We start from the raw sequence: 17,517 nt of genomic DNA, 5'->3' as shown, positions 1-17,517 counted from the left end.
CCACCACTCTCTCCTCCCGCAAGATCACAGAGCTGGTGCGCAGCCGGCGAGCGGATGACAGACCCTTTCCTCCTGCCTCCAATGCCTCAGCGGAAGATCCCCAAGGGCTGGACAGAGGAGGGCTGCCGGTCGTCCTCCCGGCGGGCGAGGCTGCCCCGGAGGAGGGCGCTGCCGCCGGCGGCGCGGATGGTGGCGAGTGGCGCCCGGGTGTGATGCCAGCGTCATGGTGGGGATGCTGGCTTCGCAGCGGTGACGGCGAGAGCGAGCCAGGGCGGAGGACGCACGGATCCGGATTTTCTGCTGTGTGGGCTCGGCTCTCGTCCTGCCCCTCTCTCGCCCCCCCTTCACTGGGTCCTGGCTTTGCATATTTCACATCTCTCGACTCTGTCCTCTCCCCACCACTGGACGTCTTCCCGTCTCTAAATGGAATTAGTGGAGCTCGGAGCCTCTGGTGTAACGAACAGACATGATCTATGGACGCAGTGTGCTTCACAGTGAGTACCGCTCCCGCCGCGCGGGTCCCTCCCCGGTGGCCGCTGCTCCCGAGAACCCGCAGTCCCCGCGAGTGTGGGGCAGGTGTAAACTTTCTGTATTGCAGCAGAATACCACGGGGCGTGGGGGCAGCGCAATCAGTGGTAGCCGGCGATCAGCATCCGCCAGGGAGAGCAGCCTTTCTGTGCGCAGGATCATCCGGGGGTGCGGATGGCTAGTAGTTTGGGGATGCGCACGTGCGGCAGCGGCTGGGGAGTGGGCCCCAGGGAAGGCGCAGGAGCAGACAGTTTGCGGGATGGGAGGGAACATTCCTCCTTCCGGGGCTTCAGGAGCTCCGGGGGCCCACATTCCCCCAGTACATAGTTTAGGGCACATCTGAACGCAGCACTGGAGTGGAGGGCAGAGGACCCTCAACTCTGGCCGGTGGACCGCTAGTGGGGTTTTAGGAGTGTGTGGTTTTAGGAGTGTGTGATCTGCGCGCAATGATAGGAGAGAAATTGGAGGAAAATAGCAGCAAAAGTCATCAAGTGAATAGGAAGATAAGAAACGTGTGCTGGAAATTTCACATTATGAAGCAAGGATTAGAGAGTTAATCCCAGGCCACGCAGTTGAAAGGCCGGTTTGGCTGCTATGTTACTAATAGTACCTGTTCCACAATGTGACTCCATCAAAACAGGAGAAACAGAATAAACAGAACACCAAACGTATGTCCTGATACTGATGGCTGTGTACCCGTGTGCTTGTGTGTGTACAGACCCTGGCAAGTTAAAATAAGGTTTGTTCTATTTCAACACACACGATAACAACAACTAATGTTTTAGAATCGATGAGCCGGCTACAGTACAGTCATATAATTGATGCGATTCTCAAATACTAAAATCAAGGCCCAGACACTTTTTTCTTGGAGAAATCTTTAAGCATACGATTTATAAGCTCCTGTAGTGAGTTAGGCGTAGGAAATCATTGTGAATTCTATCCTCCCTTTCCCAAACTCGTGTTAGGTGGAAACATTAGGGAGGTGCACCCCTAATGGAACTTAGAGCTTGTAGATAATTGAGCAGCAAAATGAAAATAAAGTAGGAGAGGAAAAAATCGGGAATGATGAAGACTAGATTAGTTTAACACATTTCTAGTTTTAGGTTTTGTTGAAATGGTGAGTGAATCAAGAATGATAGAAGTGAACAGAAAGTTCAGGTTATAAGGGTCTTTGTTAAGTGACAGATCAGAGTCTCTTTGAGACTGAAAAGCTGACTCAACAACATGCTTATAAGTAATCACCTTTGTGAAATTAATCATCTATCTCTGGAAAATCCTGAATATTAAAACAAAGTTATGGTTAGAAGAGATGAATTTGATAGCTTAGAGAATGCTGAGGATGGGCTTACCTGGTAGTACAGCACCTTTTTATAAGGAACGTTTTTATAGTCCTGCTTAATGCTTCCAATCCACCGTAATTTCTTTTTCTCTGTTCCCCTCCCCCTTCCACCATAGGAAGGTGTTTATTTCTAAAACACAATAGCATTGGCAGTGTTAGCATCAGTCCTGGGGTCCGATTGCTTCTCACCCTTTCACCTGCTGCCAAGCTCTCTCCCTGTAGAGGTCCTACCACAGCCCCTCATGAAGCACAGCTTAGAAGCAGTGTGGGACTGATATCCTACTGGAATGGGACATTAGTAGGTTATTAATAATACTGCCTCTGAGTGTTGGAGCAGGCATTTGCCTGAGGGGCTTGGGTCTCATCCATTCTTAACTGGCATTTACTTCCTGAAGGGATTCCTAACTTTTCCTGATTTGTGCAATTTGAATCAGTGTGTGCAAGTTCTGAGTCAACTTGGAATAGTTAACAATAATAAAATTAATCTGATTTGATATTTTATTGTTAAATTATGTTGTGTTGGTACAGATCTCGATCATTTTGGTGTATATTAATATTATCTCTTTCTAATTTTCCTTTTCTGTTTCAGTTGTAGCAAGTTTAATCATCCTCCATTTGTCTGGGGCAACCAAAAAAGGAACAGGTACGTTTCTTTAGAAAACTGTGGGTGAGAGGCCTGTATTTATTTACATTTCCCCATCTCCCCCATATTCTTAATATTCCAGGATATATGACCATTTGTTAGTGTTTGTAATTGATTGGTTTTCACTAAGACCACATTTAGAAATTAATTTACTAATGGATATTATAAGAATGTGTTTTCTATTTTTAGCTCTATAGAAATTTGGATGATGGCGCTTTTAAAAAAATTTTTTTTACAGAGAAGCAAGCCACCTCAGAAACACAGAAGTCAGTGCAGTGTGGAACTTGGACAAAACATGCGGACGGAGGTGTCTTTACCTCTCCCAACTACCCCAGCAAGTACCCCCCTGACCGAGAATGCATCTACATCATAGAAGGTGAGGAGCATATGGACAGTGTGCATGGACACATTACAGAAATTGGCTTTGGAGCCCCTGCACATGAATATCTCTCAGTTGATCAATAACTAAAATCTGGAATTAAGCTAATTATTAAAATCGGTAGTAATGGGTTAAGAACAAGTAAATTCTCAGAATCACAAACATCAACAACTTATTTGGCATTTGATTTAATTGATTTGGAATTCTAAATTAATAGAATGAATGCAAAGTTGGCCTAATATTACCTAATGTATCACAATTCGGGAAACTAGTATTTTACTAGTTTAACAAGTATGACAAAAACCTGTACATGTGTTATTTTTCTCTTATCTAATATGAAACACACAAAATACATGAATGTCAGAAATAAATCTCTAATCACATTTCCAAACATTAGTCTGAACAGCAGTTGCCTTAGTTTGTACTAACAGGCAACATTATCATACTTTAACACCAAAGTCAAGATTCCAAGTTGTGATGCCTCCTTTCATCATTTTTTTTCCCAGCTGGAAACATAAATAGTGCTGAAAAAGATATTTAATTCTCTTTGAACATTTTATTACCATAACCCGAGTAGATATCTTCATATTAAGTATAATTTTTAGAAATATAGATGAACATTTTATCTAGTGATTGGTTTTAATATGTGTTAGTAAGTAATAACCTAAAACCAGCAACCTCTTTCCCAACCCGACACAGACAGAGAGACAACAGAGTTTAATGAAAATATATGTATGCTCAGTATTTACTTATACCAGTAAACAAGGGACACATTTATTTGATTTATCTTTTAAAGAAAAAGTCTTTATATTTAACTGATTTCACTTTAGAAATGAGTCTTTTTCTTTCTGTAATTTTTGGGCCAAGATCTTTTCTCTCTTCTTGTACTTGAGGTTGAACTTTTAGCAGAGATGCACCTCTCTATTAGAAGGAGAAAGAATAAGCAGAGAACACTGAGTTCTGGCATGGTTTCTTTCTCCTGTGGTTAATAGAAAAGGAGGTTGAAATATGGAAATTCTGGGTTAAAATTAGTTCTTTTTATTAAGTTAATGTCACATATCTATTATGTAGATATATGTTAGGAACTTTAAAATCACATAATAGATTAAAGCATTTAGTTCTAGGAAGTAGGTATGTTGGTTGTGCCTATTTTACAGATAAGTAAACTGAGGTTTAAATTCATGTAATTTGTGTTTTGAAGCAACAATATTTTAACTTTCAAATTATTAAAAATAATAAAATTAACTAGTTTTCTCATTTAAATAATTAATTCAGAAGCAAATCCTTGCATGTTAATGGGCTTTCATGTTTATCATTATTTAGAATTAAAAAGCATTGCTAACATTTGATTTTAATATCATGCGCATATTTGCATTCATTCATAGTGACAGGAAGGACAAATCTTAAAGTTGGTAATAAGAATCTCCTGTTACTATTAGTCATATTTCTATAGCCTTTTTGAAATACTTCATACTAGTCATTTTTATTCATACATTTATTTAACAAATATTTCCTGCAACAACTACCAAGAAACAACCATTCTTCTAGGTACAGTTTAGAGGGTGCCAAACAACACAGGCATGACCCTTGACTTGTGGAAGTTATTATATGGTCTAGGGCAGTGATGGCGAACCTATGTCACCTCTGACACGCGAACTCATTTTTTTGGTTGATTTTTCTTTGTTAAGTGGCATTTAAATATATAAAATAAATATAAAAAATATAAGTCTTTGTTTTACTATGGTTGCAAATATCAAAAAATTTCTATATGTGACACGGCACCAGAGTTAAGTTAGGGTTTTTCAAAATGCTGACACGCCAAGCTCAAAAGGTTCGCCATCACTGGACTAGGAACTATGCTACTTTCAGGAAAGTTCCCAACTAGCACAGTGTGTGGAATAGGGAAGGAAGAGAAGGCTACAGGGAGGAGGAGATCTTCAGGCTCCTTTTTGAAGAACATGTAGGAAATGATCATTCTCTCTATGGAATGAAGCTGAGGTAAGGTGTGCTCAGGACCCACATGTAGTGTCATCGGCTTCTGCAGTGGGTGAGGACAGGAACCAGCAAGGAAGCTGTCTCAGATACAGGAGAACTTGGGATTCCCCAAGTTTCCCAAAGTTTGAATTATAGACAATGGAGGTACTGCTGAAATAATTTAGAGAATTAAAAAGATGAGATTTTGATGAGATGACTAAAGGAAAAGAATGTTAACTTGAAACTCATTGTGAAAGAACAAGTAAACATGAATCATAGTAAAAGCCTGAACTACAGAAGTGACGATGGTGATGGACCAAAGGAAGGAATGAGTGTATTTAGGAAACTGAACCATGAATGACTGGCTATGGGAATGAGAGAATAGGCAACCCCGGGACCATCCTCAAGTTTTTGACTTGGTGACTTCTTAGATGTAATTGTTGCACCAGACAAGGACTATAGGTAGAGAGAGAGTGTGTTTAAAGGAAAAATAATGTCGTCAATTTTGGTGTTTATGAAGATGTCTCATAAGAGATTGGATATATGGATCTTTAACTGAGTGGAGGGTTCTGGGCTGAAAATATGTATTTATAGGTCATGAATATAGAAATTGTTGAGGATATAGAGATTGCTGCTGAAGATACTGAATAAAATCATCAAGAGAGTACTTGGAACACTGTTTTTCAACTCTTTAAAAAAATATAGATGCCTTGGTCTGTCCCAGAAGTTTTGATTTAATTGGTTTTAGATAAAGCTGCAGGCATCATTATATTACAATAGCTCTCTGTTGGGATGACAGTGGCACTCAGAGCACTGGTCTCCAGAGAGAGGAAAGAAGACATAGAATTTCATGGAACAATGTGTAAGAGATGGGCAGAATAAAGAGAAAGAGAAGTCAGAGGGATGGGCTGGAATTCAGGTATAAGGTCACAGCAGCTGAGTGGACTAAGTTTCAAGAAACAGGGAACAGCCAAAAAACCAGCTGCTATATCACAGGAAAAAAAAATCAGTTCAAAGCAAATGCTCCTACTGTGTGAGGTAATTTAGAATCTGTTAGTCATTGCAGGGTGTGTATTCTCACGGACACAGTGGGGGGTGGAGCCAGCTCCCAGTGAATGGAGCCTTGGGGGTATTGATGTCCCCACCATGGAAATTAAGTTTCTTTTTTCCTTTGTCTTCTCTTCTTTTAATGGGGGAAATTGTCATCTTTACTGGTAATTCTGTAAAGGATTGCCTGTTCTGTAGGAAAAGGTAAATTAAAAATACAAGACAAAGAGGGATAAAGAATTGGTCAAGTTTCTTTATTTTATTTTATTTTTCTTTATTGATTAAGGTATTACATATGTGTCCTTACCACCCCCCCCTTTCTCCCCCACCCAACTCATGCCCTCACCCCCCTGGTGTCTGTGTCCATTGGTTAGTCTTATATGCATGCATACAAGTCCTTTGGCTGATCTCTCCTCCTTCCCCCCACACTCCCCTACCTTCCCTCTGAGGTTTAAGGGTCTGATAGATGCTTCTCTGTCTCTGGATCTGTTTTTGTTCATCTGTTTCCTTTGTTCATTATATTCCACAAAGGAGTGAGATCATGTGATATTTATCTTTCTCTGACTGGCTTATTTCACTTAGCATAATGCTCTCCAGTTCTATCCATGCTGTTGCAAATGGTAGAAGATAAGTTGTGCCCAGCTGGCTTGGCTCAGTGGTTGAGTGTTGAACCAGGAGGTCATGGTTTGATTCCAAATCTGAGCACCAGCCTGGGTTGCAGGCTCGATCCCCAGTGTGGGGTGTTCGGGAGGCAGCAAATCAATGATTCTCTCTCATCATTGATGTCTCTATTTCTATCTCTCTCTCCCTCTTCCTTCCTCTCTGAAATCAATAAAAAATATTTTTAAAAAAGATAAGTTGTAATCAATGCAGGTGGAGTCTCAATCACGGAAGGAAAGGTCCTTTTTATGGATTTCAGGAGGTCCTAAAACTCCCTCAAATTGGAGGCAATAGTCTATATAAATGTGTAGTATTTATCATAGTTCTCAACATGTCCAAAGAGGTTAAGACCTCTTGAAAAGGAAGCTATTTCAGATCAAAAATGGCTTATAGAGAGTTTGACTGTGAAAGACAGCTGTGACTTGAGAGATTTGATTTTTTGTCTGTGTCCATTGGTTAGTCTTATATGCATGCATACAAGTCCTTTGGCTGATCTCTCCTCCTTCCCCCCACACTCCCCTACCTTCCCTCTGAGGTTTAACGGTCTGATAGATGCTTCTCTGTCTCTGGATCTGTTTTTGTTCATCCGTTTACTTTGTTCATTATATTCCACAAATGAGTGAGATCATGTGATATTTATCTTTCTCTGACTGGCTTATTTCACTTAGCATAATGCTCTCCAGTTCTATCCATGCTGTTGCAAATGGTAGAAGATAAGTTGTGCCCAGCTGGCTTGGCTCAGTGGTTGAGTGTTGACCTATGAACCAGGAGGTCATGGTTTGATTCCAAATCTGAGCACCAGCCTGGGTTGCAGGCTCGATCCCCAGTGTGGGGTGTTCGGGAGGCAGCAAATCAATGATTCTCTCTCATCATTGATGTCTCTATTTCTATCTCTCTCTCCCTCTTCCTTCCTCTCTGAAATCAATAAAAAATATTTTTAAAAAAGATAAGTTGTAATCAATGCAGGTGGAGTCTCAATCACGGAAGGAAAGGTCCTTTTTATGGATTTCAGGAGGTCCTAAAACTCCCTCAAATTGGAGGCAATAGTCTATATAAATGTGTAGTATTTATCATAGTTCTCAACATGTCCAAAGAGGTTAAGACCTCTTGAAAAGGAAGCTATTTCAGATCAAAAATGGCTTATAGAGAGTTTGACTGTGAAAGACAGCTGTGACTTGAGAGATTTGACAGGAAAGAAAATGGAAATGAAAGTTTATGGAGTTGGATCTAGAGAGTTCCACATAGTTTACATGCACTATAATTATTAAAATTTTCATCTGCCACAAAACTATATGACACACTTATTTTTTTAAAGTTATGTTACTACTTTCTAAAATTTAATTAGTGGAATTTCAGATGTGTGTGTGTGTAGTTAACTTCAACATTCTGGACCAAAGAAAATGAGTTGTCCATATATGATGTGGTCTACCCAATGCTGCATGATAGCATGTTTCCTGAAGGAACATTGAGAGGTTGATTCATCCATTTTGGACAGAAATTAAGCAACAATGAAGATGAAGGTACAAATAAATGCATTCATGTTAGATGAACAGTATTTCCCAATAGGGACAATACATGGATTTATGTTGATTGATAAGAATTTTAGCTAAATTAGCTTTCCCTTTCCCTAAGCATATGTTATTTATTTCTAAAAGAAATATCCTTTATTCTGACAGTTTGTTTCCTCATAAAACTGATACTGGATTATCAAGGAAGAGATAAACAGATACGTTCTATTGGCACTTTGATGCTACTACATGAATAGGTCATTTCTTAAGCATTTGCTTTTTTGTTATTAGACTTCAGGGGGGGGAAATGTGGTTTTCCAGGTAATTCCTTATAATATTTTCCAATTTGCAGATTTAAAAAAAGCATTGATATTTCCTCAAATCTGTTATGGTAGATACGATATTTGTTGACCTATGTGATACACATTAGTGGTAGAAAGAACTATTCTTGATTTTACTTGTAAATGTCCAAAGACTCAGAAACAATTTTAGAGATTAAAAATCATCCATAAAATAGTCTTTTAACATGCATTGACCTTTATCCAATTAAGCTTCAATTTTATCTTTGGAAAGCATCAAGATTACGTTTTTATTTTATAAGTCTCTAATTTTCAATTCATCATGTATCTCAAGTCTACATAAATTTTTTACATCCATGCATGCAAAGCTTTAATTTTTAAGCCATCAAGGGTGATATTCAATACATATCTAAGAACCAGTGTGGTGTGAACAGCAGTCATTCAGAATGATTTCTGGTCACATGAGAAGCAGGCCTGGCTGAGCCAGGAGTTAACTTTCGAGTGTCTGGAGGGGCTTGGTCCCTGAAGAGGGTCAGAAGCACTCAGAGGACTCCAGTCAACAGCTGTTTACAAACTAAGAAAGATGTGTGTGGCTATTTCAACAACTGTTCTGGCTCTTCTGGGGTATCTTGGCTGAGTATCAGTCGAGAATGCCTGCATTTGGAATTGTGTGGACGTCACAAGGGAAGAATAAAAGGGAACTAGTAAATGCACCCACTCGGAGGTTTCTAGAGCTGCCCTAGAAGTCTGTTCACTATGCCTTAGAGCTGTAAACACATTTATGAAGATTAGAAGCTCATGTACAAATCACCAACAAAGATTTTTTTTTTGAGAAGTCCTCACTGACAAGCACTGTGCGGAGTGCTGAAAAAAGGTCAATAGATATGGTCTTGTCTTTAGTGAGTAGGTTTAGAGAGATTTCCTTTAAACGAGATTTGCCTGTATAAACGGGACTTAACAAATTGGAAGTATTTAAATACTCAAGAAAGTGGGAAAATACATTAAAGCCCAAAGAGTGTGTTATCTCAAAAAAAAAAAAGGCTCGGCTGAAGAGAACTGAGCTTGGGTTGCACACAAAGTAAGGAGACACTAGAAGTGTGGGCTGGAGAGTAACCTTAAGGATCCTATGTCTTGTTTTGATCAGTTTACTGGAAATGTTAAGAAGGTTACTGAGTAAGTTTGAACCTGAGAGTGATAAGGTAAGATTTGTATTCAAAGAAAGATTGTTCTTCATTGCCTTGTACACTCGCGTTGATATTATCAGGGCCATCCGATTGGGACTATTTGAATGGCTGTATAACTCTGTGCCACACCACTCTCAAGTGGCATCTGACCTTAAAACTGGGTAGTGCAGAAAATACAAAAAACGTGACAAAAATCGTTCTTTCTAAATCTGAGTTAGCAGCCTTTCACAAAAATACTGTGATATTTTTGACTTCTGTGTTGGACATCAAAATGGTCATTCGATATCAGTATAATATTTTTTGTGATGTCTAAGGATAATCTCTTAGACTTCTTTATGGAAATATTACTTTCAAAGCTAAGGATAGCATGCTGGCTTTGTCTTTCCACGTGTCTCATGCTCAAAGTTTGATAGATGTGCAGACAAAATCTGAAGTAGAGTCAGAAAAATCAAATTAAAGGTTTCAGAAGGGCCTTCTAGATATAATTTTTCTATTTTTCAGCGGCCCCAAGACAGTGCATTGAACTTTATTTCGATGAAAAGTACTCTATTGAACCATCTTGGGAGTGCAAATTTGATCATATTGAAGTTCGAGATGGACCTTTTGGGTTTTCTCCAATAATTGGACGTTTTTGTGGAAAACAAAATCCACCTACAATAAAATCCAGTGGAAGATTTCTGTGGATTAAATTTTTTGCTGATGGCGAGCTGGAATCTATGGGATTTTCAGCTCGATACAATTTCACACCTGGTAAGTAAAATCTTTTTTCCTTATATCTTTTTCTTTCTTAGTTAAATATCTTCCTAGTACAAGAACTTTTGTAAGATAACTCTATAATTTTTCAAGAAATTTTGCAGTTCTATTTAAAATCAAACCTATAATGTTCTCTCTTTTCATTTTATAAATTCTGAAAGGAAAATAAGTTTTCCTTAAGCCTACATCAGAAGTAAAGTGCAGTGTGATTCAGGGGTCTGGATGGTCATCAGCAACATTTTATTAAATGGACTTCCATTATGCTGAAATGTGTAATTTCAGAGACAATCTGTAATAAGGAAACTAATTACACATTAAATCCCAATAAACTCGAAAAGGCAATTGTAGTATTGTAAAATGTATCCATCAAAACGATCACTGGAGAATTTGAATAAAAATTCATTTGTTCTGAAAACTATAATTTTTAAAGCAAATTGATCTTAGTATAAAGCAGTCTAATCTCTTTATAGAAATGCAAATCCCTAAGTGTTGGGATGAAAGGAAAACTGAGACCCAGGGCAGCCAAATGTTCATTTGCAAGGCCTGGCAGTCATTATCTGTAATTATGTAATTGTGAATTTTATGTCAATTCTCCTTTTAACCTGCTAATGTTAAAAAGACTCTGTGATGTTGACTGGCTCACTTTATGATGAGTTATCATTTAGTACAAGAGAAAACTGGTAATCACATTTTTAAACTTCAAGAACATCAGGCTAAAGCAACTTGAGATTTGATGAACAGAAGGTATTTCTTTTAATGGAAAAATAGGTCAAATTACATGAAGCACATTATTTACATATAATTGCATTATTTTTTCAGTTAATACATATTATTTTACCTAGGTTATAACAGACAATAGATGAAATTAGAATATATGTAAACTTTGTTGCAGATTCTGTTCTATATTACATCAGAGCAGGGCTTGGATGCTCAGTTCAAGCACTACAATTTTAAAAATAATATAAAATTAATGATGACTTTCACTATGATAGTATAATTTATGTTAAATAAGTCAGATATTACCTGTACCATGTATATTTACCTTAAACATTAGGAGTATTTTCATAAGATCACTAGGAGATTGTGGCTTTAATTATGTTTTGCTAATATTATATCGTTTACAGAAATCATGGCTATTTTATATGTGGCACTCAAATTATTTTGATGTATTCCAAAAAGGTCCAGAGATTCAGATGATTTTATTCGTGCTAGAGTTGTAAATGGAATTATATATTTCCTTAACTGATCATTTTGAGTGTAACCAGAGCCTAAAGATAGCTGTGTATGGTATGGTGGCTTTTACCAGTTATATTTTAGCCCTGGAATCGGTGGTCCTGGGAATAATGTCAAGGATTTAAAATTGTGGTTTCACAAAGAAGGGAGGCTCAATTCACATAGTCTATCAACATAAGCAATGCAGCCTACCTTTCTGGCTCTCCTGGAGACGCCCATGAAGGGTGCAGCTCAGCCACCTCCCTAGGTTGAGAGCAGCCACGTGGATCCCAGGGTATTGCTCTTCACTCCTTGTTACTTTAGAGGTGCCTCACTTCACCTAGAGAAGGAAATTTCATTACCAGGAACAACTGAATCAGGAGGGAACATGACGAATGGATTCGTGAAATTAAGGAAACATTAATGATTGGCCTAGGCTTGATTTTCACTCTCATATACGGAAGCAGACACTGGGCATATGAGACAAGAGGGGGACTGTCAGGAAGAGGTTTGTAAAACCCCCATGGCTGTGGAAGTTGATGGTCTACAGGCCCAGGCCATTGCCTTATGGCACAATAATCCGCAGTGCATTCCATAAAGAGGCAGTATTGAGGAAGCCAATTAGTTAATGAAACAGGGAGGGGCCAGGGATGGATGATAATTGAGACAGCATTTAGGGAATAGGGAGTCAGGCAGGTTTGGTTTAATCTGGCTTAATTTTCTCTTGGTGGTAGGCTTGAAGTAGGGATTGGGGAAACTGACAGGGGAGATCCTAAAGTCAACTTCATGAATGTATAAGGCATGGATGACATCACTGGGGCACCCGAGTGGCCCCGCACACTGGAGGGGAGGGGCTGTGTGTTGGTCACCTGGAGACCTGACACAAGCCTGGCTGTGAGGCTTGGAACCAGTTCTGGCTTCCTGTCCTGCCTCTTTGGTTTCTTGTTTGCTATAAACTTTGCACCTAATCCTTAACATTCTATGCCTCAATGTTTTTATTTTTAAAGTCAGGGTAATATCAACCACCTCATAGGATTAGTTTGAAGACAAATTGCTTGTCAACCAATATGTATTGATGAATTTATTCACTTCCTATAAGATCTCAACCATTGTAGTTATTCATTTCATTAATTTGATCGCATGTTCTTTAAAAGCAAAGGAGTTTTGGTACAGATTATTAAGATAACAAGTGTCCCCTGATATGCAAAACTAATATTTATATGATGTCACTCTTTCTTAAGTTTGTTTAATTGGGTCTAGGCCTCCCTGTGGGGGTTATAGTTATTTCCGATGGCAGTCATAAAATATGTCAAAGCAGAAATAGCTGTGGGAATGCCAGGTGGTTTTATTAATTTTATGAATTTACTACAGTCTCAATCTGGACCCTAACCTTATAGTCTCATGATGTCAGCACACTGAGAATACTCCCACCACAGGGATGAATCACATTAACCAAGCTAATGAGACTGACTATATGCTTATACATATATTCACATATACACATACACATACATGTACACACCTATAAACATTAAGAATTCTCAGAATCACAAGGCTCAGTTTTCCTTATGAGCAAACATACATGGGTATACACATTATAATCAGAAGGTTGATGGTGCATGTGGAATCCAATTGAGGCTTAGATGACACACTTATTTAGTAGCATCCAGCCACAATGCTTGATTTGTCTCCATAATGGGTGTCATTTTTGTCAATGGTGCTTTGTGTCTCACTCTGCATGTGTTGGTTCCCCTGTCCAGTCTTCAGTGTTTATCTTGCCTATCCAGGGACACTAATTTGTATCAGCCCTCATCGCAAAAGTTGTTTCTGATTCTTAATATCTTAATAAAGTCAAAGAAAGTCTCTTTGACTTTCTTCTCTACTCAACTTAAAAAACACACAATATCCTTCCATCTCTGGCTCCTGGATTGCTTCAGTGGGAAGTAGCCAACTGGGTGTGGAGGGTAGAAGGGCAGAGCCAGCGAGGATGCCATGGAAACACTCTTCCAGGGGCTCTTCCTGTATCTCCTGACTCATTCTGATGATTCCCCATTTATTTCAGGAATTGTGGTGATTTTTGGATAGAGTCATTACCGGGGTCCACAGTGCAGTGATGAATCACCTAGGATTACTGAAGGATAGTGAGATTGAGCGATGGTCAGAAGTCAGCTGGTAGATCCTGGGGTGTGCAGAACTAAAGGACTAAGGTGAAGGGTCCAGGGGCCCAGAGCCTTGGCAGGAGGCTCCCGGGTAAACGTGTAGGAAAAAGCTTTCTTCTTCCTGTGTAGACAGAGTTGTGTTGTGATGTCTCCTCAACAGTACACTCTCCCACTCCTGAGAACAGACATGAATTCAGGATTACTGAAAATGTTAAAAGTTACATCCTGGAAAATTTGATAACCCACCGGTAATTAAATAAGAAAACATATAAAAGTGCTCACAGTAATAGAATACAGTTGTTTTCTCATCTTTGTTGTTGAAAGTATTGCAGATGTCCCTCCCCTCCCACCCCTTTTACCCACAGCCACCCCTTCCACACCTTCCCCACACCATTGTTTGTGTCCATGGGCTATGCATATATGCATATAAGTTCCCGGTTAATCACTCTCCCCCCCCCCCTTCCTTCTGAGATTCTTCCCATGCTTCTATGTCTCTGGATCTATTTTGTTCATCAGTTTATTTTGTTCATTAGATTCCACATATGAGTGAGATCATGTAATACTTATCTTTGACTGACTTATTTCACTTAGCATAATACTCTCCAGATCCCTCCATGCTGTCTCAAAGAGTAAGAGATCCTTCTTTTTTACTGCTGCATAGTATTCCATGGTGTAAATGTACCACAGCTTTTTCATCCACTCATCTACTGATGGGCACTTGGGTTGTTTCCAGAACTTAGCTGTTGTAAATTGCATTGCTATGAACATAGGGGTGCATATATCCTTTCTGATTGGTGTTTCTGGTTTCTTAGGCTATATTCCTAGAAGTGGGATCATTGGGTCAAATGGAAGTTCCATTTTTAATTTTTTGAGGAAACCCTATACTGTTTTCCACAGTGGCTGTACCAGTCTGCATTCCTACCAGCAGTGTAGAAGGTTTCCCTCTTCTCCACATCCTTGCCAGCACTTGTCATTTGTTGATTTGTTGATGATAGCCATTCTGACAGATGTGAGGTGGTACCTCATTGTCATTTTAATTTGCATCTCTCTGATGATTAGTGAGTGACCTTGAACATTTTTGCATATGTCTCTTAGCCATCTGTATGTCTACTTAGGAGAAGTGTCTATTTAGGTCCTGTGCCCATTTTTTTTATTTCATTGTTTGTCTTCCTGTTGTTAACTTGTTTGAAGGGACTAAGATAGAGGTAGATTGAAAATTTATCTGCATGATCAATAATGCTTTAATTTTTGAAAAAAGAGACCATAAATTTGGTATTACTTGTGTAAATAAAATTATTTAGGATAAAAAATACTATAGTAGATAATTTTATTTTTTAATATAGATTTTTATTAATTTCAGAGAGGAAGGGAGAAAGAGATAAAAACATCAACCATGAGAGATAATCATTGATCAGCTGCCTCCTGCATGCCCCCTACTGGGGATTGAGCCTGCAACTAGGGCAAGCGCCCTGACTGGGAATTGAACCCTGACCTCCTAGTTCTTAGGTTGATGCTCAACCACTGAGCCACGCCTGTCAGTGTATGTAATTTTAAATGAATTTTTAGATGGGCGAATATCATTTCTCCATAGTCCACAGTTCTTTTTTTTTTACTCAAAGAACAACTTTGAGTTTCTCCTCTAGCCAGCTGCTTCCAAACCTCATTTTTTTTCCCAATAGAAAATATAAACTACTGAGAAAACATGAAGCAGTAGCTTCCTACCCACCCTCAGTCCAGTGGCTATTACCAGGGACTTTGTTCAGTATTAAAGAAAAACATCTGGGATGCTGTCCACTCAGGGGGAGAGTAACCCTTTCAATCACTTTAGAAGCACATATCATTTGTTCAACTTGTTTTCTACTACCTAATAGAGAGATTTTTTTGCCATGTACAGATATAGCATTGATGTTTATGGAGTCTTCCTTTTTGGATGACATGTCTTCTGAACTAGTTTTAGGAAACAAAGTTATAACACCCTTATTGGAGAAATTTAATGTAAGGATTATGCCTCAAAGCACCCAATAAGTGAGGCTGAGTTAGGTCTTGGCATGGAAATGAGTGGAGTTGTTAAATTAGTTTAATTTCTGATGCTACTTTGTACTTAAATAGCACCTTTCATCTGAGGAGCTCAAAGTGTTTTAGGAACATTCTGCCCAGTTCCTAGCCTCCTCTCAAACTCCGTCTGACAGACTTCAAAGCAATGGAGAGAACACACTGCAGTGCAATGTTTTAAATTGAGAGTTTAAAAAAGATTTCTATGCATATGAAATAAAATCTATTATTTAGGTAAAATATTGCCATGGATTTGATGCAATTGTAATTATTCAATGCAATACTTTTCCTTTTGATCTAAAATGTAAATTCATGTGTGTTAACCATGCTGAAAGTTCCTAAATGTTCTTGTCTAGATAATCAGAGTTTTGATATATGCTCTGGTAAATAAGAAAAAATATGCATACATCTGTATTTCAACAACTGAAGTTTCATTTGGATTTTGCTCTAAAGATGAAAGTATAAAAGGTTGAGAGGCTAAGGTTAAAAGAAGGACTTTATTTGCTTTTCATATAGAAATATAATATTGAAGAAATTTGGATCAGATAGTTTGTTGTCCTTCTATTATATTTACACTACAGACCCAAAATATTTTAATTTCAGCTCCAGCATCGGCTGACAAAAGGAAAATGTATGAGGCAAAGTCACATGTCTTCTTGAGGCAAATTTTCCAAGAAATAAAGTTAAAACATTGAGTCATGGAGGGACAAATTTATCAACGTCTAATAGGAACCACGTGAGGGCAATTTCATCGATCCCTTACTCTCATTCCGCCAGCCCTTGACTTGGCTGATCTAATGTATCCAATAGAGAGTTCAGGAAGAAAAAAGAGGGAGGGAGAGGGAGGGAGGGAGAGAGAGAGAGAGAGAGAGAGAGAGAGAGAGAGAGAGAGAGAGAGAGAGAGAGGAGAGAATGCTGTTGGTCTAGGTGGGTGTTCAGGAGAGATGAGATGCTGAGAGTGGGAGAGAAAATTTCCAGGATTAGCTCCCATCTGTGCAGAGAATATTGAAAGCAGTAGCAAAGGGGAAGGAAGATTTTTAAGAAGTTTCCTGCACAGAAAGAATGCCTTCCTCATCTGTGTCCTGCAGAGGTGGAGACGTGTTTTGATGTGTTTCTATTTATTTAGTGGTTAATTGCTGGACTGCACGTTTTTTAATATGGTGTATCTGGGACTAGACCACAGAGAGTCTCGGGTGTATTTCCACTGTAGATGCATATTTTCTTTAGAGCGGAAAGAGACCTTGGTGTTCATCTCCTTCAACTTGTTAAAGATAAAGAAATCACAGGTCTAGAGAAGACGAGTAGCCTGGATTCGTGAACTCTGTGTAGAAGTTAAGCTACTCCCTGTACATCAGTTATGTAACCACTGTGCTGATTTGCCTTCTAGAAAGGGTAGAAATCATGACTTTAATTACATCACATATTGCAAGTACTGTTGGTACAGTTACATTAAGAAGTTTAATTAAGGGATAATACTGTATCACCTACATTTTATCATTCACTGGTGTATGAATTTAAAAATTCACCTATTCCATGTTGTCTGAAATGTCTCTCAATTTACATAGACCAATCTCCCCTCTCTCCACCTCTAATGTAAAATTCTGCCTTTGCAGTCCCACTGAGCCTTCATGAACTCTGTGACTCATTTCCTGTGCTTCTCAAATTTCTGCTATTACTGACATGGTCAATTGTGCATCATGGTCTCATGACTTGAAACCATGCTAAACACTTAAAGGGAAACAATCATTTCTTCCTCCTAGACCCCTCACAATTTCACATA

The 17,517-nt window shown here is 38.9% G+C and overlaps 1 protein-coding gene across 3 annotated transcripts in view; it reads left to right on the top strand.

Annotated features, from left to right (window-relative positions):
- Positions 1-6: 6 nt before the first annotated feature.
- NETO1 (neuropilin (NRP) and tolloid (TLL)-like 1) overlaps positions 7-17,517 on the top strand; it is an 86,655-nt gene continuing 69,144 nt past the window's right edge. For all 3 annotated transcript variants that reach the window (XM_005861566.2, XM_005861565.2, XM_014535893.1), the window contains exons 1-4: positions 7-494; positions 2,457-2,510; positions 2,749-2,886; positions 10,063-10,311. In XM_005861566.2, coding sequence (XP_005861628.1) covers positions 467-494; positions 2,457-2,510; positions 2,749-2,886; positions 10,063-10,311 — 469 coding nt within the window. In that variant the 5' untranslated portion in view covers positions 7-466. The remainder of the gene's footprint in view (positions 495-2,456; positions 2,511-2,748; positions 2,887-10,062; positions 10,312-17,517) is intronic.

Source organism: Myotis brandtii, unplaced genomic scaffold (assembly GCF_000412655.1).
Source record: "Myotis brandtii unplaced genomic scaffold, ASM41265v1 scaffold154, whole genome shotgun sequence".
NCBI classification, from domain to species: Eukaryota; Metazoa; Chordata; class Mammalia; order Chiroptera; family Vespertilionidae; genus Myotis; species Myotis brandtii.
Note: the sequence above shows the minus strand (reverse complement) of the source record. Positions and strands in the feature narration are given on the sequence as shown.